We start from the raw sequence: 22115 nt of genomic DNA on the forward strand, positions 1-22115 counted from the left end.
CAGACTGTCTCTTTAAATGCAGGGAAGGGAGTTGATTTCCGATCGTTGGATGGGGCGGATTTACTGCTTCAGTCTGCTGCTACATCATCTCAGCTGATTCAGAGGATTCCCCCTGCTGGGAAACGACCAAGTAGCCCCTGTGCAAGATTAGCACAGCCGACCAGCATGGACTTTAACGTCAAAAAACTGGCTTCCGATGCAGGGGTCTTCTTCACCAGGGCGGTGCAGGTAAGCAAAATCGCTTGGACAGTCCCTGAAAGACCCCCCTCGATTTACCGCGTCAGTATGGAACTGCATCAAACGCTGATGAATGCTGCGGGCCTCTGCTCGATCTACCACCGCGCCACCCCAAAGTGCGGCGTTCTAAGTAATTTCTGTTTGTGGAAACCCAAAACCACTCGAGTTATTTTCGCGTCGCCGGTAGCACTGTAAGCCGATGAACGTCTGTCAAGCCTCCAATTATTGATAACTGCGAGGCTTGAGTCACGTGATTCCACGCTCTGCTGGGTACCGCCAACAGGAAGCTCCAAAACTCGACAACTCTAACGCCAGACGTAATGTATTCCAATTTTAACAGGCACTCGCAGTTTTCAAGTGACCAAGTGGACATTCGTTGAAATTGTATACTTCCCGATAAAGCTCAAAACGCATGTACTCCAGTGCCTCCGTTTAGGGGGTCGGGGAGCGTTTTTTTGGGGGTTACCACGCACACAGCTCACCATCATGCGAGTAGGAGCGTACATCAATCGCTTGATCGGATTCTCAGCAGACCGATGCAGTCATCTCATCACTGCAGACGCTGCCGACAATGGCCTGTCAATGTCCAACTACTAGGACCTGAATGATTTGATTGATATTGGGTTTCTTATTTTAATGATTATTACTTTTTTTGTAATAAGATGTGAACGAGACAAATGTAATTTACATTGAGGACCTTGGAATCTAGTTCACAGAAGAGAAGTTTGGCCAGGCTGAGAAGACTGAACTCGATCCTCACCTTGAAAACCTGATCGCTCGGGCGGACTGTACCAAGAACTGGACTGAAAAGATCTTGAGACAAACAGAAGTGCTCCTGCAGCCAAACCCAAGTGAGACCTCTCATAGTTTTTGGTGTTTTGGGGAAATAAACAACAACAAAAACATAATATCCCGCCAAGAAATTGCATTTTACACCAATAGTCCGAGACTTCAGAGGACGGCTTGTTCACAAACAGGGACACAGTGAGTTCTTTTGCATCGGTGTTTACTATAGTCTTAGTTGTCTCTCTTTCTACCACAGGCACAGTGTAGAACTAGAGACAAACATAATGGTACACAATTAAATACACAAAGCATGACGGAATATATAGAAACATAAAATACAAATGAAACACACACACCACCTGGCCACCTAGTAAACAGACGGGGGTGTTTAGTAGTGAGGGGTAACATGACACGGGGCTTAGATGCTTGTATCGAGTAAAAGCGGGCGTGGAAAAGGAGGTCTTGTTTCAAGGCGCGTGTCAGTGAGGTCATGGTCACATGACCAGGGGACAGCGACGTCTCGTTTGGAGCTACTTGTGCCGAGCAGAAAGCGTCACGTGATCATGTACGACGAGCCTCGTACTTGTAAAGACGGGTTGAATCTAGCGCCAAAGCGTTGCGAGTTGAGGTGTTCGGGGAGAGAGATTGTACTCCTCGTATTGTTTTACGAGGTATTAACCTTGAATTAGTTGTTACAATCATTACATTCAGTTAGCTATGCATTAATTGTAGTCAATCACACAGTTAATTCAGTAGCCCAAACATAGTTTAATCGTCTCAATCACAAAGCATGACGAAAAGAGCAGAAAACAATGTCTTCCCCTTAATTAGAGTGATTCAGCGTGTCCCTACACAAATTATGACACAACAGTGTATTAAAATACTTAAACTTGGAAATAAAAACGTTTTTTTTATTCCAGCTCTAAAAATGCTTACCTTGCCCTGAACATCCAGAGAAAAAGGAATGAGTCAAAGGCGGGAGTTCTACTTTAAAGAGGCGGTGCCACATTAATTATTGAAGTAGAGAAACACGTAAAAATGTTGGTTCCACCCTTTCATAATGGAGGATATAGGAAAAGAACAAGTATTTATCATTTCACTAATTTTGTCAAATGATAAATTCTGTCCAGTTGAGTCATTCAGATTATTTGCAGTATAGAGTATTATGATTAGTTTATTCTTTCATAACTTTGCTGCTGTGAATTGGGAATGTCTCCATTGCGAGACGAATCAAGGTTTTCTTAGCTTATCAAATACACAGAATTTGGAGTGAAGTTTACATTATTTCAATCTCAAATACAAACTGCAATACTTCTCACTGTGCAGCAGGGGTCCTTAAAAAGCTATATTTTAACAACACTTCATCCCAGAAGGATTTGGGAAGTGAGAACACCAATTGTAGAAGCTTTGTAGGTAAAATGCATTGCCATTCTTGCCTGATGTACAATTTTAGTTGCTCAACTGCCACGGCTCTCCATTGTCATATTTTGCACTTCATCATTTTCAATGGGAGACATGGCCTGGACTGCAAGCAGGCCAGTCGAGTATCCACACTCTTTTAAAACGAGGCAGCGCATGTTTCTCCAAGTGGATGGCGGAAAGGAGATTGGTAGAAATAGTGTAGTGGTCGAGATGTGTGTTATTAACTATGTTTTTTTTTTTTAACCCTTCACGCTTCAGTTGACCACACTGGTGAGTTCGGACTTTATTTTCCAATGCAAGTCATATTCGTATATTGAAGAAAGAAAGAAGATGTGAGCATTGACGAAAAACATTTAAGTGTCCCATTTCTGCCGTTGACAATATTTCACCAGGTATATTCTGCGACGACCTTGTGGTGAACATAGTTTCTTTGACATTTTAATTTGACTTCAGAGAAACCTAAGAATTAAACACACTTATCGGACATTTCAATTAAAAGTCTGTCCTCTTTCATGGTCTACGTAGGTGCTCGAATAGAGGAGTTCATCTATGACAAACTGGAGAAAAAGCTTCCTTCCAGGACAACAAATGCAGAATTGCTCGGCCAATACATGCTGGACGCCGCCAATGAATTTGGCTCCGGGACACCGTACGGTCAGTTGAACACGATGAGACTTTGTAGGATGCTGCCATTGACGTTGCCAAATTAATAATATTCAGTGTGCGGTGGTGATTAAACATCATGATTTGGGCAATCCACTCGACAACCGATTGATCGTTATACACCATCTGAACATAATTTGAGTTTGTTTGCGCTTGCTGCCAACTCTAGGTAGCACCCTGATTACAGTCGGCGAATACCAGAAAAGGCTGGGAACTGCCGAGCGAGAGTTCCTTCAAACCTCTGCCACGACCTTCCTCGCCCCTTTGCGTAACTTCCTGGAGGGAGACTGGAGGACTATATCGGTGAGTGCCACTGTCAGCAACATTCACTTGCCTTTGTAAGCCCAACACGTTTTCTTGCCGCATGGCACACGCCTCCCGCAGAAAGAGCGGCGAATTCTGGAGAATCGGCGGCTGGATCTTGACATCTGCAAAGCACGCTTGAAAAAAGCCAAACAGGCCGAGGCCAAGGCAGCAGTGAGTTGGATTATCATCATCATTATTATTATCTTTTCCCTTATCCAAGTACCGGTAGGTTCGAATTCAGTGAAAAGTAGTGAAAAGGCGTTAGGAATTATTGTCATCTGAATCGCTCACTTTCCTCTGAAGACTTCACTTTACTTCATAAGACATTATTTTACTACTTAGTTTATTATTATTATTATTTGTGTGCTTCATCAACAAATTTACGACGACTAAACGAAGCGGCCCAGATTTTAGCGGAGCACGCATACCAAAGGAGGCACGTCGCATTGGCATGGCCCCTTTTTACACGGCTTTTCAAGCATGACAACTCATCTGACGGCATGTGTTGCTTTTCCACAAGCCTTTTGGTTAAGTTGGAGCGAGCGATTGACTGATTTTTGAATCTCAGACTATGTCATATTGGTGCTTTGGGCTCATCTTTTAAGACTGGCGCACAATGTTGGTCACGAGTTGTTGTTTTTTTCCTCCCTGCACATATGATGCTTTTGTCGGCGAAGATGTTTTGCTTCACTAATGACTGAAAACGCACGACTTTGCCAATGTTTGTTCCCTCCTCCCTGCTCTCGTTTGTAGGCTGCACCCGATTTTCAGGAGACAAGACCTCGAAATTATGTTCTTTCCGCCAGTGCATCAGCGGTAAGAATCACAATAGCGTTTTTTTGGGTTTTTTTCCATTTGTGGTTTGATGCACATGCATGTTGGAATGAATGCTTCTATGTGCATGCCTACTCCAGGGAAGGAAATTACTGTGCACCACATCAAATGCTACTTCTTTTAGTTTGTTTCTTTCTTTCTTTTCCTTGTTTTAAAACCGAATTGGATACAGAGCGGCTGGGAGAGTTGGGATGTGGAGGCAGAGCCTCCTAGTATATCAGAGCAGCACAAGGTTGGAAACATGGGCCTTTAGTCTGATGTGTCAATCTTGTGTTGATTCTAGCTCGAGCTGACATTTTTGTAGAAATGTCAACCCTGTTTTGTGTACAGTATTTGGACAAGAACGTGCTTGGTTCCGTCCCTCATCAAACCGGAGGTCACCTGTAGTCAGTGTCACCAAAACGTTTTGCTCACTAAATTAGCACCAGAAAGATTTTTAAACATTTGATGAACATCGATTATATCCATTCATTTCAAACACTACTGCACAACAAATGTAAAATAAACTACGAAGAAATGGCCCAATGGGTAATAATAAATACGACTTATAATGTAAACCTAATATTTTGGAAGTTGTCATCCGACATGCGGCGTTAGCATCCTTGCTACTTGCTAACGTGACCGATCAAAAGACGACACGAGTGATTGCTGCTTTCATGCTAGTTCTTCGCGACTAAACTGCTCACGTTGACGTGATCGAACTGTGCTCGCCTTTTCACCCTTCCCACTGGATCACTTACGTGCTACTTGTTCAAATGCTTCAACGGCTTTCTTGTATCGACTGTTTTTTTTGACGACTTAGCATGCACCACAGCTTCTTCGTCCACGTCGCTTGGGAGTAATTTCTCTTGTCCAAATTGCTTCATCTTCGAAAGACACGGATACTACTGTATCTCTTTCTGTTTACTTTACCGGCTTCTTCTTTCATTTCTCGGCCAAATCTGCTCACTTGAGTTCACTTGCAAGCCAACGTCAGAAAGGGCGACTCCGACTGGCGAGAGTCGCGCACGTTTCCCTCCACGTCCGCCGATTTGCTCACAGCTCGCAGGCGCGTTTGTCTCTGTGCGGACCGCTACCAAACGGGCCGAGGCTATAATATGTCAGGAAAAGATGATTTAAAATTCTACATTCCATAGTCCTCCTTTTTATAGTTTCCCCTCATTGTTTTAGATCCATCGACATTTCCATTGTTAAGTTGACGTGGTGTTGCTGAGAACTTTTTTTTTCTTCTTTCTGCTCTCTCAGCTGCTGAGTGAGGAAGTGGACAAAGTAAGTCCCACAGCTCCTTTGCCCATCAATACAACACCAAATTTAAGCGCGTGTTGTTTACTGCTAATGACAAATACGATGCCTCAATTCTTCCTGCTCCGTGTGCAGGCGGAGCACGAGCTGCGCGTCGCCCAAACCGAGTTTGACCGACAAGCTGAAGTCACCCGGCTGCTGCTTGAGGGCATCAGCAGCACCCACGTAAGCGCTCAAGCATTAACCGTGACACTCGCGCGCGACCGCGCAGAACAGCCCAAAGATGCAATGTTGGATGTGCAGCCTCAGCTAAAAGTGATTTCACAAGAAGCGCTCCTTTGACGCGTGTCGTTTTCGTGTGAGGCTGCGACTGTAAATAATGGCCAATCATTTGTCCGACTCTTGACGCTCTGCTCTTTTGTCCAAAGCTGAACCATCAGCGTTGTTTGCAGGATTTTGCGGAAGCTCAGGCCACCTACTACGCTCAGTGTCATCACTTCATGCATGAGCTCCAGCGGGAACTCAACAGGTGAGCGCAAAAAACACTTCCAACGTCGTGAACGACTGTCCTCTCTCTTGACTGAACTTGGGAAAACAAATTGTCGGCGCTCTTCATGCAGATGCGGCAACGCGGTGGGCACCCCCCAGCAGTCCGCCGCCTGTCCCAACCCCGTGTCTGCTGCTGCGTTCCCATCTGGAGCGCCGTCACCTGGTACCGCAGCGCCCGCTTCTTCCGGCTCCAAGGCCAAAACGCCGCTCGTGGAACAAACGCAGCTTCCTATTACAGGCACCAGAAAGGCCAAAGTCCTGTACGACTACGACGCTCACGATTCAAGTGAGCTGTCCCTCTTGGCTGATGAGGTACGTTTCTCAATCTCATTACATACGTAAGCAGAAATGTCACCAGCCCGGCTGGCTCGAGTTCAACTCGCCCTTTTCACTTTTGTTGGTTTGTAGCATTGAAATGTAGGAACGGGACTTGGGGAACTTTGGCGCTAAGAACGTTTTTGTGGAATTATTCAGACACCCAAAAAATTGAGATGAAATAATACAGGATGGATGGGGTAGAGCTAATAAATGACGTCTTATTTGCTTTTGCTCACGTTTCAGCTTATTAGCGTCTACACCGTACCCGGAATGGATCCCGACTGGCTGGTTGGCGAACGAGGCAACGAAAAGGGAAAGGTGCCCGTCACCTACCTTGAACTGCTGAGCTAAAAAGGACCAAAATCCCAAACCAAAACACGCTTGTGTACTAACGTCGCGCATCAACATCACGGCTAATACTTTGCCTGATATTTGGAACACGCAGTCAAACGGTCTACGAATACAAAAAGGAGCGAGCCCATTGGATCTTTGGCTTCGGCGACGGATTGAGGTCACATGGAATTGTAAATGCCGATAGTTTCACACTTTAGCGCCCGGCGCGTTTCTTTTATTTATTTTTTTCGGAAACAAGTTGAAACATTCTCACGATATTTGCGTCCGCATTTCTAACTCGTTCGCTACGCTTCCTGCATCCTGACAACAGGACATAGCGTGCAGGTGCGTTGTCACGGGGGAGGCGCCGGAGAGTATCGCCTCACCTCTTCTTGCGCGGCCAACCAAGTTGACGGCGCGGGAAAACGCTTTTGTCGATGTTTTTCTGCCGCTCGTTGGAGGGGAAAGCTCCGTTTTGTTTTTTGCGACGCCTGTTGTCCCGGACCTTTTTGAACACGCCGTAGATTGACCTCCAACGACAAAAATAAAATTAGCTTGGAGAATCGTAGCGCTAACCGGCGCCGTTTAGCGTTCATCAATTTCCGTTTGAAGTGAGCGCAGTTACATGAAATCGTCAATGTGATCGTACTTCATCTGTGGTTTCTTTCTGTGCAAAAATTGATGGTTAGAAATAACTCGTGACGTCAAGTGCCGGCCGGGGAATTGTCTTCACTAATGATCACGTCATAGTTGGACTCGCTTTCCCCAAAATAAGGCCAGTTGCGCATGTAACAATACAACAGAGTGTTTTGTGTGTGGGGGGGGGGGGGGGGGCATGTCGGTCCCGCAATTCGGAATTTCCTTTGGCTGCTGATGTTTCGAATTGGATGTCTTACGTGGAATACCCCAACTTCTTTGCACTTGCTGTTGACCCGGTTTTTGTTTGGCTTGGAGCACAATAAACTTGCATGAGTGGAATGGCAGCTGCAGCGTCGCCTCTTGATTTTCGACGTTTTACTCAAGTCGGCCATTAGTCACTCAAGTCACTCATTTGCCGCGAGGAAAAAAAAAAAAAACACCGGAATTTATGGATACCACCGTGACCACACCCACCGGAGATACCGCGAATGGGGGTTGTAACTCCTCCAACGGCCAAAGCTTATCAAGTGGCTCACCTAAAGCAGAATCCAGCTCGCGCATCGTGGCACGCGAAAGGTCAGAGGTGAGATTCAAACCCTTCGGAGTCAGAACTGTGAGTTGCCAGTGCACCGAGTTGCTTTAATTGCTTGCAGATGAGTAGTCGAGACAAGTTTGGTTTGGAGTCAGCGGCCGCCTACTTGCTATGCTCCAGCACCCACCGGCAAAGCCGAGTGCAATAAATGCGCGGACTGACTGTGGAGAAGGTGCGGCCGGGATGCCTCAGTCTCTTCCACCAATATTCCAGTCTCTTCTTCAAACTATAAACTGTAAAAATGTCAATGATGCCAATGAAGTAGCGCTGCTCGGGTCCATCGATGACATGCAGAGCGTTTTTTAAGTTGAGCAGTAAACGTCGGTTTTGGACCTCCGAGTCGGGGAGTCCTTCGCTTTCCCCGGCGGCAAGGTGATGCGCTTCTCCGCCCGGGCCGTCTCTCGCTTGCGCTCGCTTCGAAGGCTCGCTCTCGGTTTCGGATGAAACGCAAGCGGCGGCGTCGTCGTCGTCGTCGTCCTCCGGGACAGCTCCGGGAACACAAGGCGTGTCCTGGGCGGCGGGGCTGGTGCTTGGATTCACCGATCTACAACAAGTGGTGCACGGAGCATTTTGTTGATGAAAAATACACCCCCCCATCCCCCGTTACGTTTTCCTGCACTTGTAGCGGACATAAAATGCGAATATCTTTGACAATTTGGGCGGTGTTCTCATTCCGAAAGTACAAATCACGTTACTCACCGCTTGGTTCGCACGATGAGCGAAGCGAAGGAGAGCGCCTGGTGACGCTCGTCTCGCTGCAAAGGTTGGTGGGCCAGCAGAAGGCTGTAATCCAACACGTTGAGGCTTCGCAGAAACTCGGTGTCGATCTCCATTTGTCGCAGGAGCCAGTAACGCTGCCGCTCTGTGTGCAGACATTGCCGGATAAAAGCTTCCGTACAGTCCGCGCGCGCGCAAGGGTCGAGTACGAAATGAGACGCGGCCCTTGGCCCTTACCGAGAGTGATGTACTGGCCTTCGAAATTGAGGTCTTTGAGGACCACAATAATCTGGCATCCATCCGGTGAAGGATCCGTCCAGCGACTCACTTCACAACCTTTGATATCGTACCTATCGTAAAGTAGCAGCACATCATCCCAATCAACATGCTTGGATCTCAAGTACATTTTCAGGTGTAACGTGAGCGAGCTCCGAAAAGGGGGAGTTTGCCGACAAAAAAATGATTTATGATTTTTTTTTTTTTTTTGAATGGGAGACATCGAAAACAGGGCAGACCGGGCACGCTGGGATCTCATTTGGATTCCCGTTGTGCCAAAAAAACGGTTCTTACCTGGCACTTATTCGATCATCTGGATAAAAGACACTTTGCATCACGATGAAGTATTTCTGCAAAGGGGAGCAAAACCTACTTGACATCCATCCGGGTTCTGTTCCACCGAAATATTTGATGACGCAAACACCCGCTTACCTTTTGCCTGTAGGAAATTTTGATTCTGTGAACACCTTGCAAAAAAAAACAAATCAATAAATTCATGAATTAATAATCATGTAATTACAAATGAAAATCAGTTATGTGGTGTCCGAGTGTGAACGGGAGAGGCGCCGTGTAAAAGGTATTCATCAAGGGGTGTCCAAACTTTTTCATTTGAGGGCCGCCGACAGAAAAGCGGAAGAGTGAAAGGGCCACTTTCAAATTCAGTCCAAACCCCCCCCCCCAAAAAAAAGCAATTATATTTTGTCTATTTCATTTCATCAGCTTTCTGTCAAGGGTGTTTAGGCAAACAATTAAATGTTTGCCGACTCCAATCATCTGAAATTAGCAGTCGAAAGTGCAATTACACCCAATATATATGGGGGGAAAAAAAATCGGAAATCTCCGACCCCATGTAATGGCCATTTCAAGTGTGTTTCCTTGCATACCGAGCAACTTGACCAGAAGAGAATGGGGGTACTTCTGCAAATGTGCCACATAGTTGTTCAGGTTGTCCAGAAGGAATCGGATTTCTCGTTCATTCTGGGTCTTCAAAAAGAAGCGTTTGTCATTCCTAAAAATGGAAAGACACCAAAAAAAAGCACATCTCAATGAGAGCTCATTCACCCAGATTATTTCTTTCCCGTGTTTGTCAGTAAGTAAAATGCCATCTTTCGAGTAGTTTTTTTTTCCCCGCCAGTGGAGGCTACAGCTTCTTGTTAACTTTCAAATTGGCTTGTAGCGGACGTGTGCATATTTTGAGCAGGATGTCTCTGATCCACTAATGAAAGGACGCTTTGATTCTCTCCCCTTTCATCGAGAACCGCTTCAAACAACAAGGCGGATGCGGGGAAAAGTAGCTCAGATCGCATGACTGCCGGGGGCGAGGTGGCGCGAGGGCCTAGTCAGAAGTCTGCGTCACCCCAATTGCACCCCTTTCCAGCATTTCTGGGGGTATTCTAGACCCTAGAAAAAAAAAATACTTGTGCAGAGGTGACTCACGTGAGGAAGAAGTCAGCCTTGCTTTTGGAGTTGCTGATGAACTGAAGGTAGCACTCGTCAGAGCAGAGCGACTGCTGATACTCCTGCTCCGTCACGCCTAAAGAGCGCCGTAGGTTGGCAAACACCGGGCCCGCAAACGTCTCCCATGCGAAACCCTACACAACACACACACACGCGTAAACCGGCAAACCATACCACTGTGAATGAGACCATGACATTCGCCTCGCCTTGTGAATCCGAGTGTCCTCCGCTCTGAAATCCTCTTCGACCAGTTGACTCTAAAGTGAAAGAGAGAGTTTTGCGTCTGTAGTTTCTTACTTTTTGTGATCATTAATGTGACGTAAATGTAAAATGTTAACGTGGGGGAACAAACAACGCGTTCTCTATTGTTTTCAGTCTCAGTTGAGACATTGTTATCTTGTTTTCAACTCTAAACATGGCGGCGGCAGGGCAAATCCGGGCAGTCAGCAGGCTGTGCTCCACTGAGCTGAGCTTCACCGTGACGTGGCGGCGAACAATAGTCCGTCCATACCGGCAGTACAATTAAGAGTGTTAGTCCAGCACTACCGGTATGGACTCTGCTTTCGATTCAAGGGGCTTGTTTTGGGGACCACCTCGTACGTTTTTAATTGGAGATGCCATGTCTCAAGTCCCATGAGCATCTGCCTGACACTCACCGTAGATGCACGCTCAACGGTGGTTTGGATGGATGAAAACAATCCCTCCTTCATCATGCATGTCAGGCTGTAGAACTCGTGGTGCTGATCAATTTCAAATAAGCCCAGAAGCTCCCACTGCCGTCTCAAACCGCCCCATCTTTTTCTCTTGAGTGCGCCGGAGTGCTTGCTGCAGCCGCGAGGTGCCACCTCCCCCTGCATCTGACGTCCGGAAATAATACAACAAATAGAGACCGTTAACCGTGAAAACTGCACAGACAAGATATTCAGGTTGGCGGATTTGCTCTCGGTTGAAGAAACCTAACGCGAGAAGAAAGAAAGAAAGCATCAAGGCTAGCGACAAACTAGCAGACCGCCGAGTGCTCGTTGACTCTTTATGAAGGTAACTATGGCGACCGTCACAAAAAGGATCATCCCTCGTCGCTACAGTTCCACACCGATTGCCGTGTGGCCTTGTTATCCTTCTAGACATCCACTCGTTTGCACATAAGTTACTTAGTGACATTACTCCCCACCACACCAAACTAGCGAGTACTGCGCTCTAAACTCTGGCCGTACTTAAGACGTCAAGTTACCTTTTTGGGAACCGCGCTAAACCGGAAGCGCTGGACAGGAAGTGATCGTTCAAATTCACATTCAAAATAAAACAAACCCACTACTGCTGTGACTTAATTACAAAGATGATTAGGGTTATTTACACTTCTCTTTTATAAATGTACGAGTCAAAGTGGGTGGGAGCGCTACACAATGAAAGCCCTGAACCTAGAATCGCCCGTGTGTGGAAACAAATAGTCACCTCACGGACTCATCGGTTGAAATGTGAATACAAGACAATAATGGGATTGTCAGTTTAACCGACAATCCGAGTGCAACGCACTATACGCAGACCTTGTTTTTGTAACATTAACGGCACTGCGCTCTCACCGCGGGTCCCGGGAGTGCAATTAAATTTCATGTGACATTTCTGAAGAACAATCCCTCGGTCACCCGTCCAAAAAGTCTGATGACACAACCTGTTTTGAGTTAGCGATAATCCCGAAAGAAGTCAATTCTGTGTGTTTAGTCCGGGGGGGGAGAATGTGATTCCCGAAGCACTATCACCCTCTCAATTGTATTTAAAACTCTTGCCGGTTACAGTTTACAAGACAAACACGTCCGTTATTTGACTCCAACTGTGGACGACACACATTTTATTCACGATACAATCTTTGAATGGACAAGTCTTACCTGACTGCTGTGGTGGACGAAGAATAGAATGCGCGCGATCCATCACGTGCCAACTCACATGCTCATGGTGGGAAGCGCAGCCTGTTCCAGAGGCGACACAATATCCAACTGTACGGCGTGTCTCGTGTGTGTGTGTGTGTGTGTGTGTGTGTGTGTGTGTAAATGTGAATGCGTGTGTGGCAGCGCGGGGGCTTGCCAAAAGCTCAGCGAGACGACCGTTTCAGAGCACCGATTTGCTGGTCCAATTTCACCCAAGATCGAGTTTGTTTGCTTCAGAGAAGAAGCCAGTGGGTCCGGAGTCTGCGGGATGCCACCATCCTTCTGACCTCGTGACCTTTGAAATTCAACAAACGTTGTGCCATCCAGGTCTTGATTTTCCTCCTGACGGTATCAAAGCGGCCTTGATGAGAAAGCATCTTTTTTGCTCAGTGGGACATGGAACTGACAGTCATCCATCCGCATAGCAGTGGGAGGAAATTGCAGGTTTCCTTAAGATGGAACTCAAAGGGAGCAGATAGAGAACATCTACGACATAAAAAAAAAGGCCAATAGGATTCCCCCCCCCCCACCCCCAAACGGCTTGAAATAAATTAATCGTCAGAGTGCTGCTTTGTCATTATTTTATTTTTCTTTTCAATACATGCAACATCTTTGGACATTTCTCTCATACCATGTTTTTTTCCCTCTCTCACTCTTTCTCTCACTTCAGCAGATCATGACGTAACATGTGTTGGATCAATGCTCTTAGGAAATAAGGGAACGACTAATCAGACAGAGCAAATAACAGACAGCCACGTGGAAGAAGGCTGGACGAGGCCATCGTTTTGATTGTCTCACGGCGATTTGTCCCCGAGATGATGTTACTTCATGCAATCTCCATTTGAGCTGGGGGGGAAAGAAAAAAATGACAGAATTAAAAATAAAGTAGATGCGTAAATCAAATAAAATGACCGAATTGGTGACTTACAATTTTAAGTATGGTCAAGCAAAGGGATTTCCAAAGGCACCTGTGGAGTTCTGAGCAATAGGAGCAGTCTGCCGTTCAAAAAAAAAAACAAAGATGAATGATTACAAAAAAGCCGAGCGCTGCAAATGCGAGGAAAGCGGGATCGCGGACGGATTTGACGGCAAACTCGATTGGCATCTTCTACCACGTTTAGGCGCACGAGTATGAAATGTGTACCGCTGGGACAGGCGGGACCCCGAACGGAGCCGCGTTGGGGGCTCCAAAGGCCTCGTCAAACTTGTCTAGGCTGAAGCCCGGTCCGGGTGCCGAGCTGTCGGAGGAGAAGGCGTCAAGGAGGCAGGGGGCGTCGACGCTCAAAGGCGGCGGCGCGTCTGTACGGGAACGGAGGAGAACGCGTGAGGACGGACGACGCGGAGAGAGCGCGCTCGCATTGGCGCCCGCTTACCGTTGGCCGGCGCCGACATTCGACTGATGTCAAAGTCGTCGTGGTCCGCCACCTCTTGAGCCAAGCCCACTTTCTTGGAGAAGTACTGATCGAAAGCCTCCGATTCCGAGGCGGCCGCCTGCTCGCCTTTCCGAGCGGGGATGGCGGGCGGCTTGGCCAGCTGGAAGTCCTTGAACATATCTTTGCCCGTCTTCTTCTCTTTGTCGCCAAGGGGGTCCAAAGCGGTGAAGGCGTTTCTCTCCGGCTTCGCCGGGGCCTCCTTGGCGGGCGGCCGGGGAGCCGGGCGGGACGGACCCTGCCGCTCGCCCAGGCCGGGGTAGGGCCCGGGCTGGAAGGGGTTGGCGGGGGCCGGGTGGCCCCAAACTGCGGCCGGCGGCGCGGGCTGGCCCCAGGCGAGATGCGGCGCGCCCAACTGAGGAGGGGCCATCTGCTGACCCCAGGCGTTGGGGGGTATGGGAAGACCGCCGAAGGCCGACGGTTGCGGGTAGGCGCCGTACATGGAGGGGGCCGCGGTGGAGGCGGGCCACATGCCCGCGGTGGGGATGCCGGTGCCGGTCGGCGGACCCAACTGAAGATCTCCTGGAGATGAAAGAACACTCGTTTAAAATGTTGCCGCGCAAGCTAGGAGCCCGCCGAGGGGGCGGGGCTCGCCGCCGTATCTCACCCAGGGCTGCAATGGACGACTGAGCCGAGTTGGCTGGCGCGTTGTTGAACAAGTCGCCGCCGGTTGACGCGCCATCGGCTCCGGCAAACAGTTCCGCTCCAAACAAGTCGCTTGCTGCCGACTAATTGGGGACCATAAAGAGCCCCCCCGCCCGCCCCAAACAAAACATCAAAAATCTTTTAAGTACCACATTACATGAAATGTTTTCAGACTCGAGGTGCAACTCCACAGCCTGGAGCTACCCGGCCACCGGCAATTCTTTTCCGGAGCTTGGGCCAAATTGATGATTTTTATCTTTTTTTTTTAACCGTTGGCTGCAAAAAGGGCATTTGCGGCTGGCAGGCCTGGTGCCAGACCAGCACCGAAAATCCATCACTGTGCTCAATGCGCTGTATGGCGCATTGAGGCCACAAGGCGGCGCCAAATCCCCGTTTCAATAAAGCACGCGTAGCTTTCTCGCCAAAATGCGCTCGCTTCTTCATTGACCGGTCTCAAATTGTGTCTTTTTCAGAACTCGATACGTCCTACTATTCCCTCTGCTGTGAGTGCACCCCGAATCCAAAATTTCAAATCCATCGTCACGCTTTCTTCCCGCCATGCATTGCCACTTACCGGCCCTTTCATCGGGGCAAGTGTAAGCGTTAGCAAAAAAAAAACAAGGAAAGGAGGTTACGGCACACAAAAGACACGGTTGACATTTATGATTGTCTCAAAGAAAGCTTGTGACCACAGGTGCATGCGTTCAGACAGACCCCCTCCCCATCCATTCTACCTTTGGTATGGAAAGCCATTTGAGTGAGGCTAGACGTGGGTGTGCTTGCCGTATGACGAGTCAAGTGCGCGACGCCAACGACCGGGAGTGGAATTTTGGGTCAACAGTAGGGGTGGAACCGATTTGTCAAAAAAAAGTCGACGGACGCGTCGCATCGACGTTGACCGCTTGAAATCGACGAGTAGAGTCGAATCTCAATTCAGCGCCGGTCGGTTCCAACGTTCACATCAAAGGGGACGGACGACGGGCTGAATGCGCAAAGGGCTTTCCATACGTCGCGATTCCCCCCGGAGAACCCGGTGCGACCGCTCAAGACCTGCATGCGGCCACCCTTCAGGCATCACGCATGCAGCCGACGCCGTCAAGCGACATGGTCACCTTCTGATTCCTTCGACCTCGTCCGGTCTTGGAGCTCTGCGGAGGCGGGTTTAGAACCACAGAGTCCTTGCTCGCAATCTCCGCCACTTGGCGACTCGCCCCGTTCGAAAAGGCGTCCGAGTGGAAAAAGGGGTTTTGGGCCGACAGAGCCGATCCGGGCTCGCTGCCATCCATCATGCCGCCGGGTGTTATTCTGCCCCCTAGCGGCCACTGGCCGTTACTGAGAGCGAGGATCATGTTCTTACTGGTTAAGCCCAGCATCTGCCGGCCGAGCAGCTCGGCGTCGCCGCTCAAAGGGTCGCTAACGGCCGTCCTAGCGGAGCCCATCGGGCCGTTGTCGGGGCGGGGGGGCGTTTTGGACAGCGGATCGTCTCTGAAAGGGTCGCTGTCCGGGGTCGGAAAGTAGCCGAATGGCGAGCAGAAGGGATTCTCTGTCTGGGGCGGCGCCCTGTGGTCGGCGGCACAGGAAGTTAAAAGCTTTCCCTTTATGCAATTCTGATTGCTGTCGACTTCGGCAGAAAAGTCCAGCAAGAGAATAGCATTAGAGTCCTGGTTCACATGAGAGGGAGATGCAGAGATCAGATCAACACACGGAGGTCAATAACATGACAAATTAATCACAAAAGAGAAAACGTTGAAAGCTGCTACGTGCCGAGAAGACAAATGGAGAAATTTTAGACTGCCGAGAGTCAAGTTGTAGTCAGATATCGAACACATTTCAAAAAGCAACTCTTCCTCACGTAGCAGCTTTAAATGTTAAATGATTTCATGTCAACATCAACTCAGTTCTAAAAAGGACAACATTCCACGCTCCTTTTTTTCCATGACAATTTGATGCCAAAATGTGCTTTTTAGAAATGAGTTTACACAGAGATCATTTTGCACAACGTACTGCCGTAAGCAGGACTACAAACGTTAATGAGAGATGGCGCGACGGTGGCCGAGGCACCGCGGCACACTCACGTTCGGGGCTTGGATGTCCGGAGGGGTCGACATGTCCCCAAACAGGTCCAATTGCTCCACTGGCTGTTAGCGACAAGCGGAACAAAACATCACTCCGGGATCATTTATCCCGTGAATAAAAATCGACCCGACGGCGTCAGTCGATCGATCGATCGATGCGAATACAAACGTCAGGATGGGACATCGTTTCATGCCCTTGATTGCACACCAAGCGATTTGGATCCTAATTTCAACACAGCTGACTTACCTGAGCGTCTTTTACCGGTACGGCATGACTTCCATTCTAAAAGCAGATGCAGTATAAATTATGAATAGAAGTGAATTACAGAATATGCTTCCATGTGCTCACCTCAACGACCGCGCTGCCATTTTCTCCCTGAAAATAAACACAAAAAAGGAAGCAATGAACAAACAAAAGCAAAGAACATACCAAGAAGGAAGTGCAAATATGCAAACATTTAATGACAAATAAATTGTCATATAATAAGTAAAAACTACAATATTGTACCGAATAAAAACAGTAACAACATCATAAGGAGTGATCGTGACCTTTTCCTTCTGCTGTGCGCGCCTTGGCCCACAGAGGGCAGTATAGCACAGTCTTGCAGACTAACGATAGACGTAGCCCGTCAATGGCCTTTTCCATTATATGTTAGCACAAAGCTAGCTGGGACATTCTTAAGGCCAAGTTGTTTGTCGGGTTCAAATAAAATTCTGACACCAAGCAGGGGGTTTATTGCAAGTTTGAGCTCGCTAGTCAAAGCATTTTTTTTTTCACATGACGACTAGGGAAGTGTTACTTCCAACCACGGGTCTTTGGGCAAGTCACAGAATTAGCACAGGGAAGCAGCGTGGCATTCCTTACCTTCTGGGAGGCCTCAGCCTCTTTCTTCCTCACGTTGAAGATGACTTGGAAGAGGTCCTTCAGATCCAAGACCAGTGGCTCCGCCTGCCAGGTGAAAAAGGGCAACGGCGTGTCAGCAACGGCGCAAGAGGAGGCGGACAAACGTCACCAGGCGCTCGGGAACCTGCTGCGCCGTCTTGATAGCGAAAAACTGATGCTGGCCCTCGGCGCCGCACACGTAGCCGAAGGCCCGGTTGTCCGTCACGTCTCTGGCGATGAAGGAAATCTTGTTGACCGCGTGCTCGTGCTCAATCGCCTGAAGCGGAGAAACACAATTGAGAAACTAAATAATCGAGGTGCCAAACTGAATTTCAACAACGGTAGCCATAATAGCATTGCGAGTGGAAAGACAAATTTAGAACCTACTCCTGATTTCTCATCAATGATTTTGATGCCAGACATGGATATGTTGACCCAAATGCGCTGTTTGTGTTTCCCTTGTGAGCGAGCAGCTACCGCCATTCCCTGGAAGAAGAAAAAAAAAAAAAAAGAAGCGTTTGAAAATAATCGACATCCGGGCGGAGCCAAATGTTGAATGTTTCAGTGCTATTTGCATATCCTTAGAAGTGGTGCTCATAATAGTAATAATTTTAAAAAATAAATAATCGAGTTGTTTCAAGCGCTTTTAGTCACCTTTAGCTTCATCATGGAGTCCTGGCACATCTTGTCTCCTCGTGCTTCGGGCACATCGTCGATTCCGATCAGTTTGGCTTTGTACCTCACGCCGTCCCCTTGAAACCTGGCCAGCAGGTACTCGTCGGTTTTGTCGGGCACTGAATGAGAAAAGTCCAATCGCATGTTGGTCGTTGGGTCACGAGACGAGTTGGCGCCGTCATTTTTTTTTTTACTCGGCAGAATTTGTGGCTCCAAAAGAACGGGAAGGAAATGACTCGGTTAAGTTAATGGCTTGAAGTAAACAGCCAAGCCCGAAATGAGGAGTTCCGCCTCTGAAGCAGTACCACGAAATTCCAGGAAACTCTGAGGTATACAAACAGATATCATAATAAAGAGCTGCAGGAAGAGGAAAAGAGCAAAGAGAATCCATACTTGTGAGGATGCCGCGTCCACAAGCGCTCCCATGCTAATTTCAGTTAGCCCATCTATTGCGTTTCGCATTATACGTTAGCATTAAGCTATGGTTGGGTTGAATTTTTTTTTAGTGTTTGCATGCACAATTTTGAATTCTCTTTTGGTGTTGGCTTTACAGAAAACATCAACAGGTAGTGACAAGGAATGAAGCCAAACACGCTGAGCTCTCGTTCGGAGATCCCGAAGCCACAGTTTGAGAACCAATGCCTTAATACATGAGTTGGGAGGCCAGTATTTTAAAAAAAAAAAAAAAAAAAAAAAAAAGCCACTTTTGACTTCCTACTGCAGTTTTTTTTTTAAAGTATACTTGAGCATCTCACCTTTCTTCTTGTCTTTCCTGAACGGGACTTTGGATGCTGCGGTCGCAGGGGAGGCGGGAGGGGAGTGGGAGGTCAAAGCTGCGGGCGGCGACGCCGCAGTCGGGTCGGCGGCGACTGGCACGTTGGCCTCCACAACGGCAGACATAGTGCGGGGAGGGGGGTGGGGGGGTTGCGAATCTCACTGGAGGAGGGGTCGTCTGTCAGTGGCTCTGACGAAAGGCAGCTCAGCAGGCGGGAGTGCTTTTAGCATCCGCGCATGCTTCACGTGGTTATCTGCGACGATAAATCAAAGAACTCCCATCACCAAAAAAAAGAAAGAATCAAGCAAAACTTCTGCCTCAAAGTCCCGCTGGGATCATTTTTCCACTCGTACCAAGAGGCACGCAACAATCCAAGCAGAAATAAGTTTGCGTGATAGAGGTGAAAAGGGGAAAGAGTCGATAAAAGAATATTCAAGGACAGACAGCACAGCAAGGAAAAAAACAAACACACGTAAGAAGCCTTTTAAAAGCAGGACAAGCTCAAAGTCGTGACAGCAGAACATAGTGATCCCAACCCCCCCCCCAAAAATTAGATACCAGGACGTCCCGTGCACTTTCTCAACAATGCAAAATTGATATTCATCCTACGAGTTCAGGGGTGTCCAAAGTGGATCCTGGAGGGCCGCTGCCCTGCCCGTTTTCCAACTCACCCCCCCAAGAGCAACACACCTGATTCAAATCATCAGGAACGTTCTAAAGCTGCTTCAGAGCTGGCTGACGAGCTGATCATCATCTGAATCAGCTGTGTTGCAGCCCAGAGGGAGATGCAAAACAGGCACGACATGCCTGTATTAGTTGATCCGTCGACAGAATACTCAATTAAAAAAAAAAAAAAAGTTGCAGCCCTAATTTACTGCTCAGCTACCGAACAGACTAGATTGACAACCCGGCAGTAAACATTTACAACCTTAGCAGGAGCCTAGACATGTGACCCATAAAGCATCTTGACCTCCAAGACGACAAAACGCGCTGAATAAGCCAAGGTGACTGCTTTTACAATCAAGACAATAGTACACCTCATTGCCTTCTTTTTTTTTTTTGGAGGCGGGGCAAAGGTCCAGCAATTAGACCAGGTTCATCCCACGCCGGCAACATAAAAGATCTCGTGACTCTCAGCAGAGCACCTGCTGATGCTGATCAAGAGTCGAGCCAACGGACAGTAAAACCAAAGCTGGCCGCAGATAACGGCGGAAGCGTCGAAAGTTTACGGGATGTTTTGTGAAGAACCACGCGAGCACCCGCAATCATTAACGCTCATGTGACCATGGATGACCCATGGAAAGCCATTTTGAGATTGACGCCATTAAAGTAAAAAAGATGCCAATTTCTGTTCGCCTGTCCAGAGCGTTTCAAATGACGCTAGCGTGAAGCTAGCTGCCCTTTGTTAGAAGAAACTGTGTGGCTTGCGTGAACATTTTGGTGTTAAAATCCATGTTCAATTTTCACTTCAAGAGAGCGGGAACGGGTGCGAACAACATGTTATGAGTTTGAATGTGTAGAAAAGCATTTGTCTTTCTAACTTGTAGATTTGTAGCCATTTTGGGAGCGGGACACAAACCGAGACGACTTCCAAAAATGACGATGAGCTGATTGTATAAAACTGTTTGAAGATAGCGCTAGCGGCCTTTGACACAACGGGGTGAGAAAATGGCTTCCTCTGCATATCTGACTGATGCTTACTCAGTGTTTGGCAGAATTTTGTGACGTTGTCAGAGAGAACACTTGTCAAAATGTTTAGTAAATTAAGTCTCATTGAAGTCAACAAATAAACTTTGTCATGCCAGTTCATGGTTCATTTCACTTTATTTTAGCGAAAGCCTATCCAGTAAGACAGTGAATTCATATATATATTTTTTTTAAACTGTAATCCACGTTAATTTCATGATTGTGTTTCTTAACACAGCACATGGGAAGAAGATCTCGGAAAAAAGATCGCATATTAAATAGCGATCGCAGTAATGGTTCCCAAAGCATTTCGAACTCCACTTTATGAGAGCATTGTTGGGAAAAAAAAAAAATCAGGACCGAAAAGTTTCCAAACCCCTTGGTCTCTGCATTAAGTGTCGATTGGACACCTGGCTGGAGATTTTTTTTTTTTTTTTTGCCCCAAATGCGGTTTTTGTCCCTCCGTTCAAACGTAATCCTCGTCGGCCATAAAAAGTCAGCTGTTGGTCGCCAAATTACAGTTAAAGGATAAACTTCCCAAGCGAACGTCAGCAAAACGGGAGCGGGGGGGGGGGGGTGAGAAATGTCACAATCCTGCACATCTGGAGGAAATCAGCCCGTGAGTCAGCGTGCTAGCGAATGAGATGTGTGGAGAAAAAAGCCAAAGCACGAACACGAAGCGTGCATGCATGCCAACATGGGCCTCTCTCGCGCACAATAACGAGGAGGAGAAGAAGCTGCGTGGACTTGAGAAGTCACTTTTGGACTGCTTGCCTGGACAGTCAGCAGAACCAAAGTCCACCCCCCCCCCCCAGTCCAACCCCCGTGATTTAGTCTCTGGTGGAGCAAAAAAAAACTCTCGACAAAACCGTAAGATTGAAGCCCACGAAAGGTTGACGACAAACAAAAACTTGGGCACGTCAAACCTTCATCTGTGGATAGTTGCAAGAAAAAGGCACACGCGTGCACGAAAAAGTGGGAAAATGGCCGTGGACTTACCGTGTTTTTCCGTGGGAGTTGGGGTGGGGGGGGGGGCTCCGCTTGAGGAGTGGACGTCGGTGTGAAGCTGCCGGTCAGATGTTCTGCTCCGAGAAAAGTGGAGCACAGGAGCGCCTCAAACTGTGTGCCGCAAACTTGTCACACTTGAAATCTTCCTCGCTCGTCTGCAAGCTAACGTCGCTTCAGGGTGGAGGGGGGAGGGGGGCGGGGTAGTGGGCGGTGCCTGCCTGAGACGAGAGCGCGCAGGATCGCTAATAATACCTTGGACAAGACACATTCGATATGTATTTGCACCCCCTCGTGCTTCTGTGTCACTGTGAGAAATGCAGTATATATATATATATACTGTATATATATATAGTATATTTTTTTGGCATTGTACATGTGGATTAAAGCCACTGGCGTCATCTGTTGCCACTAGAGGCCACTGCAGGAAGACATGAAGAGTACCGTTACTTGAAAACGATTCAATTAAGTTAATTAATAGCGTGTGTGTGGGGGGGGCACGCAGAGGTGAGCGTACAAATACAGCATACAATAAAACTCAAAGGCATCTTAAACATGGGGGTGCAAAAAATGAACTACGATATGGTGGGGGGGGTGCTCACTGCACAGCAGCGTGACATTGTTTTTTGTTTGCACTTAAGTGATTT

General features: G+C 47.8%; 3 protein-coding genes and 1 long non-coding RNA gene across 12 annotated transcripts; 1 reads left to right on the plus strand and 3 right to left on the minus strand.

The window, feature by feature from the left end:
• The first annotated feature begins 29 nt into the window (after positions 1 to 29).
• LOC127591666 (endophilin-B2-like) lies at positions 30 to 6739 on the plus strand. Of its 8 annotated transcripts, XM_052051969.1 has the most exons (13): positions 30 to 228; positions 947 to 1088; positions 2704 to 2715; positions 2971 to 3099; positions 3278 to 3411; positions 3493 to 3585; positions 4168 to 4230; positions 5494 to 5517; positions 5626 to 5715; positions 5919 to 6019; positions 6111 to 6202; positions 6278 to 6351; positions 6601 to 6733. In XM_052051969.1, exons 1-13 carry the CDS (start codon positions 166 to 168, stop codon positions 6706 to 6708), a joined length of 1125 nt encoding a protein of 374 aa, XP_051907929.1. In that variant the 5' UTR covers positions 30 to 165; the 3' UTR covers positions 6709 to 6733. The 8 variants fall into 8 exon arrangements, with proteins under 8 accessions (XP_051907929.1, XP_051907926.1, XP_051907930.1 ...); XM_052051964.1 differs by having other exon boundaries at positions 32 to 228; positions 6111 to 6351; positions 6601 to 6739; XM_052051966.1 differs by lacking the exon at positions 5494 to 5517 and having other exon boundaries at positions 31 to 228; positions 6111 to 6351.
• On the minus strand, positions 1772 to 5467 carry LOC127591669 (uncharacterized). Its single transcript, XR_007959921.1, has 2 exons — positions 4989 to 5467; positions 1772 to 3548 (listed from the first exon to the last, which is right to left on the minus strand). It is a non-coding gene; the product is annotated as an uncharacterized LOC127591669 (long non-coding RNA).
• Positions 6740 to 7941: 1202 nt separating the features above from the next.
• On the minus strand, positions 7942 to 12387 carry pip5kl1 (phosphatidylinositol-4-phosphate 5-kinase-like 1). The gene is made up of 10 exons (XM_052051972.1): positions 12256 to 12387; positions 11029 to 11229; positions 10579 to 10629; positions 10352 to 10506; positions 9799 to 9923; positions 9347 to 9381; positions 9209 to 9264; positions 8876 to 8988; positions 8621 to 8783; positions 7942 to 8465 (listed from the first exon to the last, which is right to left on the minus strand). The coding sequence occupies exons 2-10, from the start codon at positions 11227 to 11229 to the stop codon at positions 8024 to 8026; spliced, it is 1341 nt and encodes a 446-aa protein (XP_051907932.1). The 5' UTR covers positions 12256 to 12387; the 3' UTR covers positions 7942 to 8023.
• A 474-nt stretch (positions 12388 to 12861) lies between these two features.
• dab2 (DAB adaptor protein 2) lies at positions 12862 to 21656 on the minus strand. 2 transcript variants are annotated; one of them, XM_052051962.1, is made up of 15 exons: positions 21463 to 21656; positions 18758 to 19030; positions 17982 to 18121; positions 17715 to 17813; positions 17473 to 17604; positions 17310 to 17393; positions 16794 to 16820; positions 16692 to 16727; positions 16445 to 16507; positions 15482 to 16030; positions 14332 to 14452; positions 13668 to 14246; positions 13439 to 13593; positions 13223 to 13290; positions 12862 to 13140 (listed from the first exon to the last, which is right to left on the minus strand). In XM_052051962.1, the coding sequence occupies exons 2-14, from the start codon at positions 18900 to 18902 to the stop codon at positions 13237 to 13239; spliced, it is 2184 nt and encodes a 727-aa protein (XP_051907922.1). In that variant the 5' UTR covers positions 18903 to 19030; positions 21463 to 21656; the 3' UTR covers positions 12862 to 13140; positions 13223 to 13236. The 2 variants fall into 2 exon arrangements, with proteins under 2 accessions (XP_051907922.1, XP_051907923.1); XM_052051963.1 differs by lacking the exon at positions 15482 to 16030 and having other exon boundaries at positions 21463 to 21654.
• Between the last annotated feature and the right edge of the window lie 459 nt (positions 21657 to 22115).

This window comes from Hippocampus zosterae, chromosome 18 (assembly GCF_025434085.1).
Source record: "Hippocampus zosterae strain Florida chromosome 18, ASM2543408v3, whole genome shotgun sequence".
Taxonomy (NCBI): Eukaryota; Metazoa; Chordata; class Actinopteri; order Syngnathiformes; family Syngnathidae; genus Hippocampus; species Hippocampus zosterae.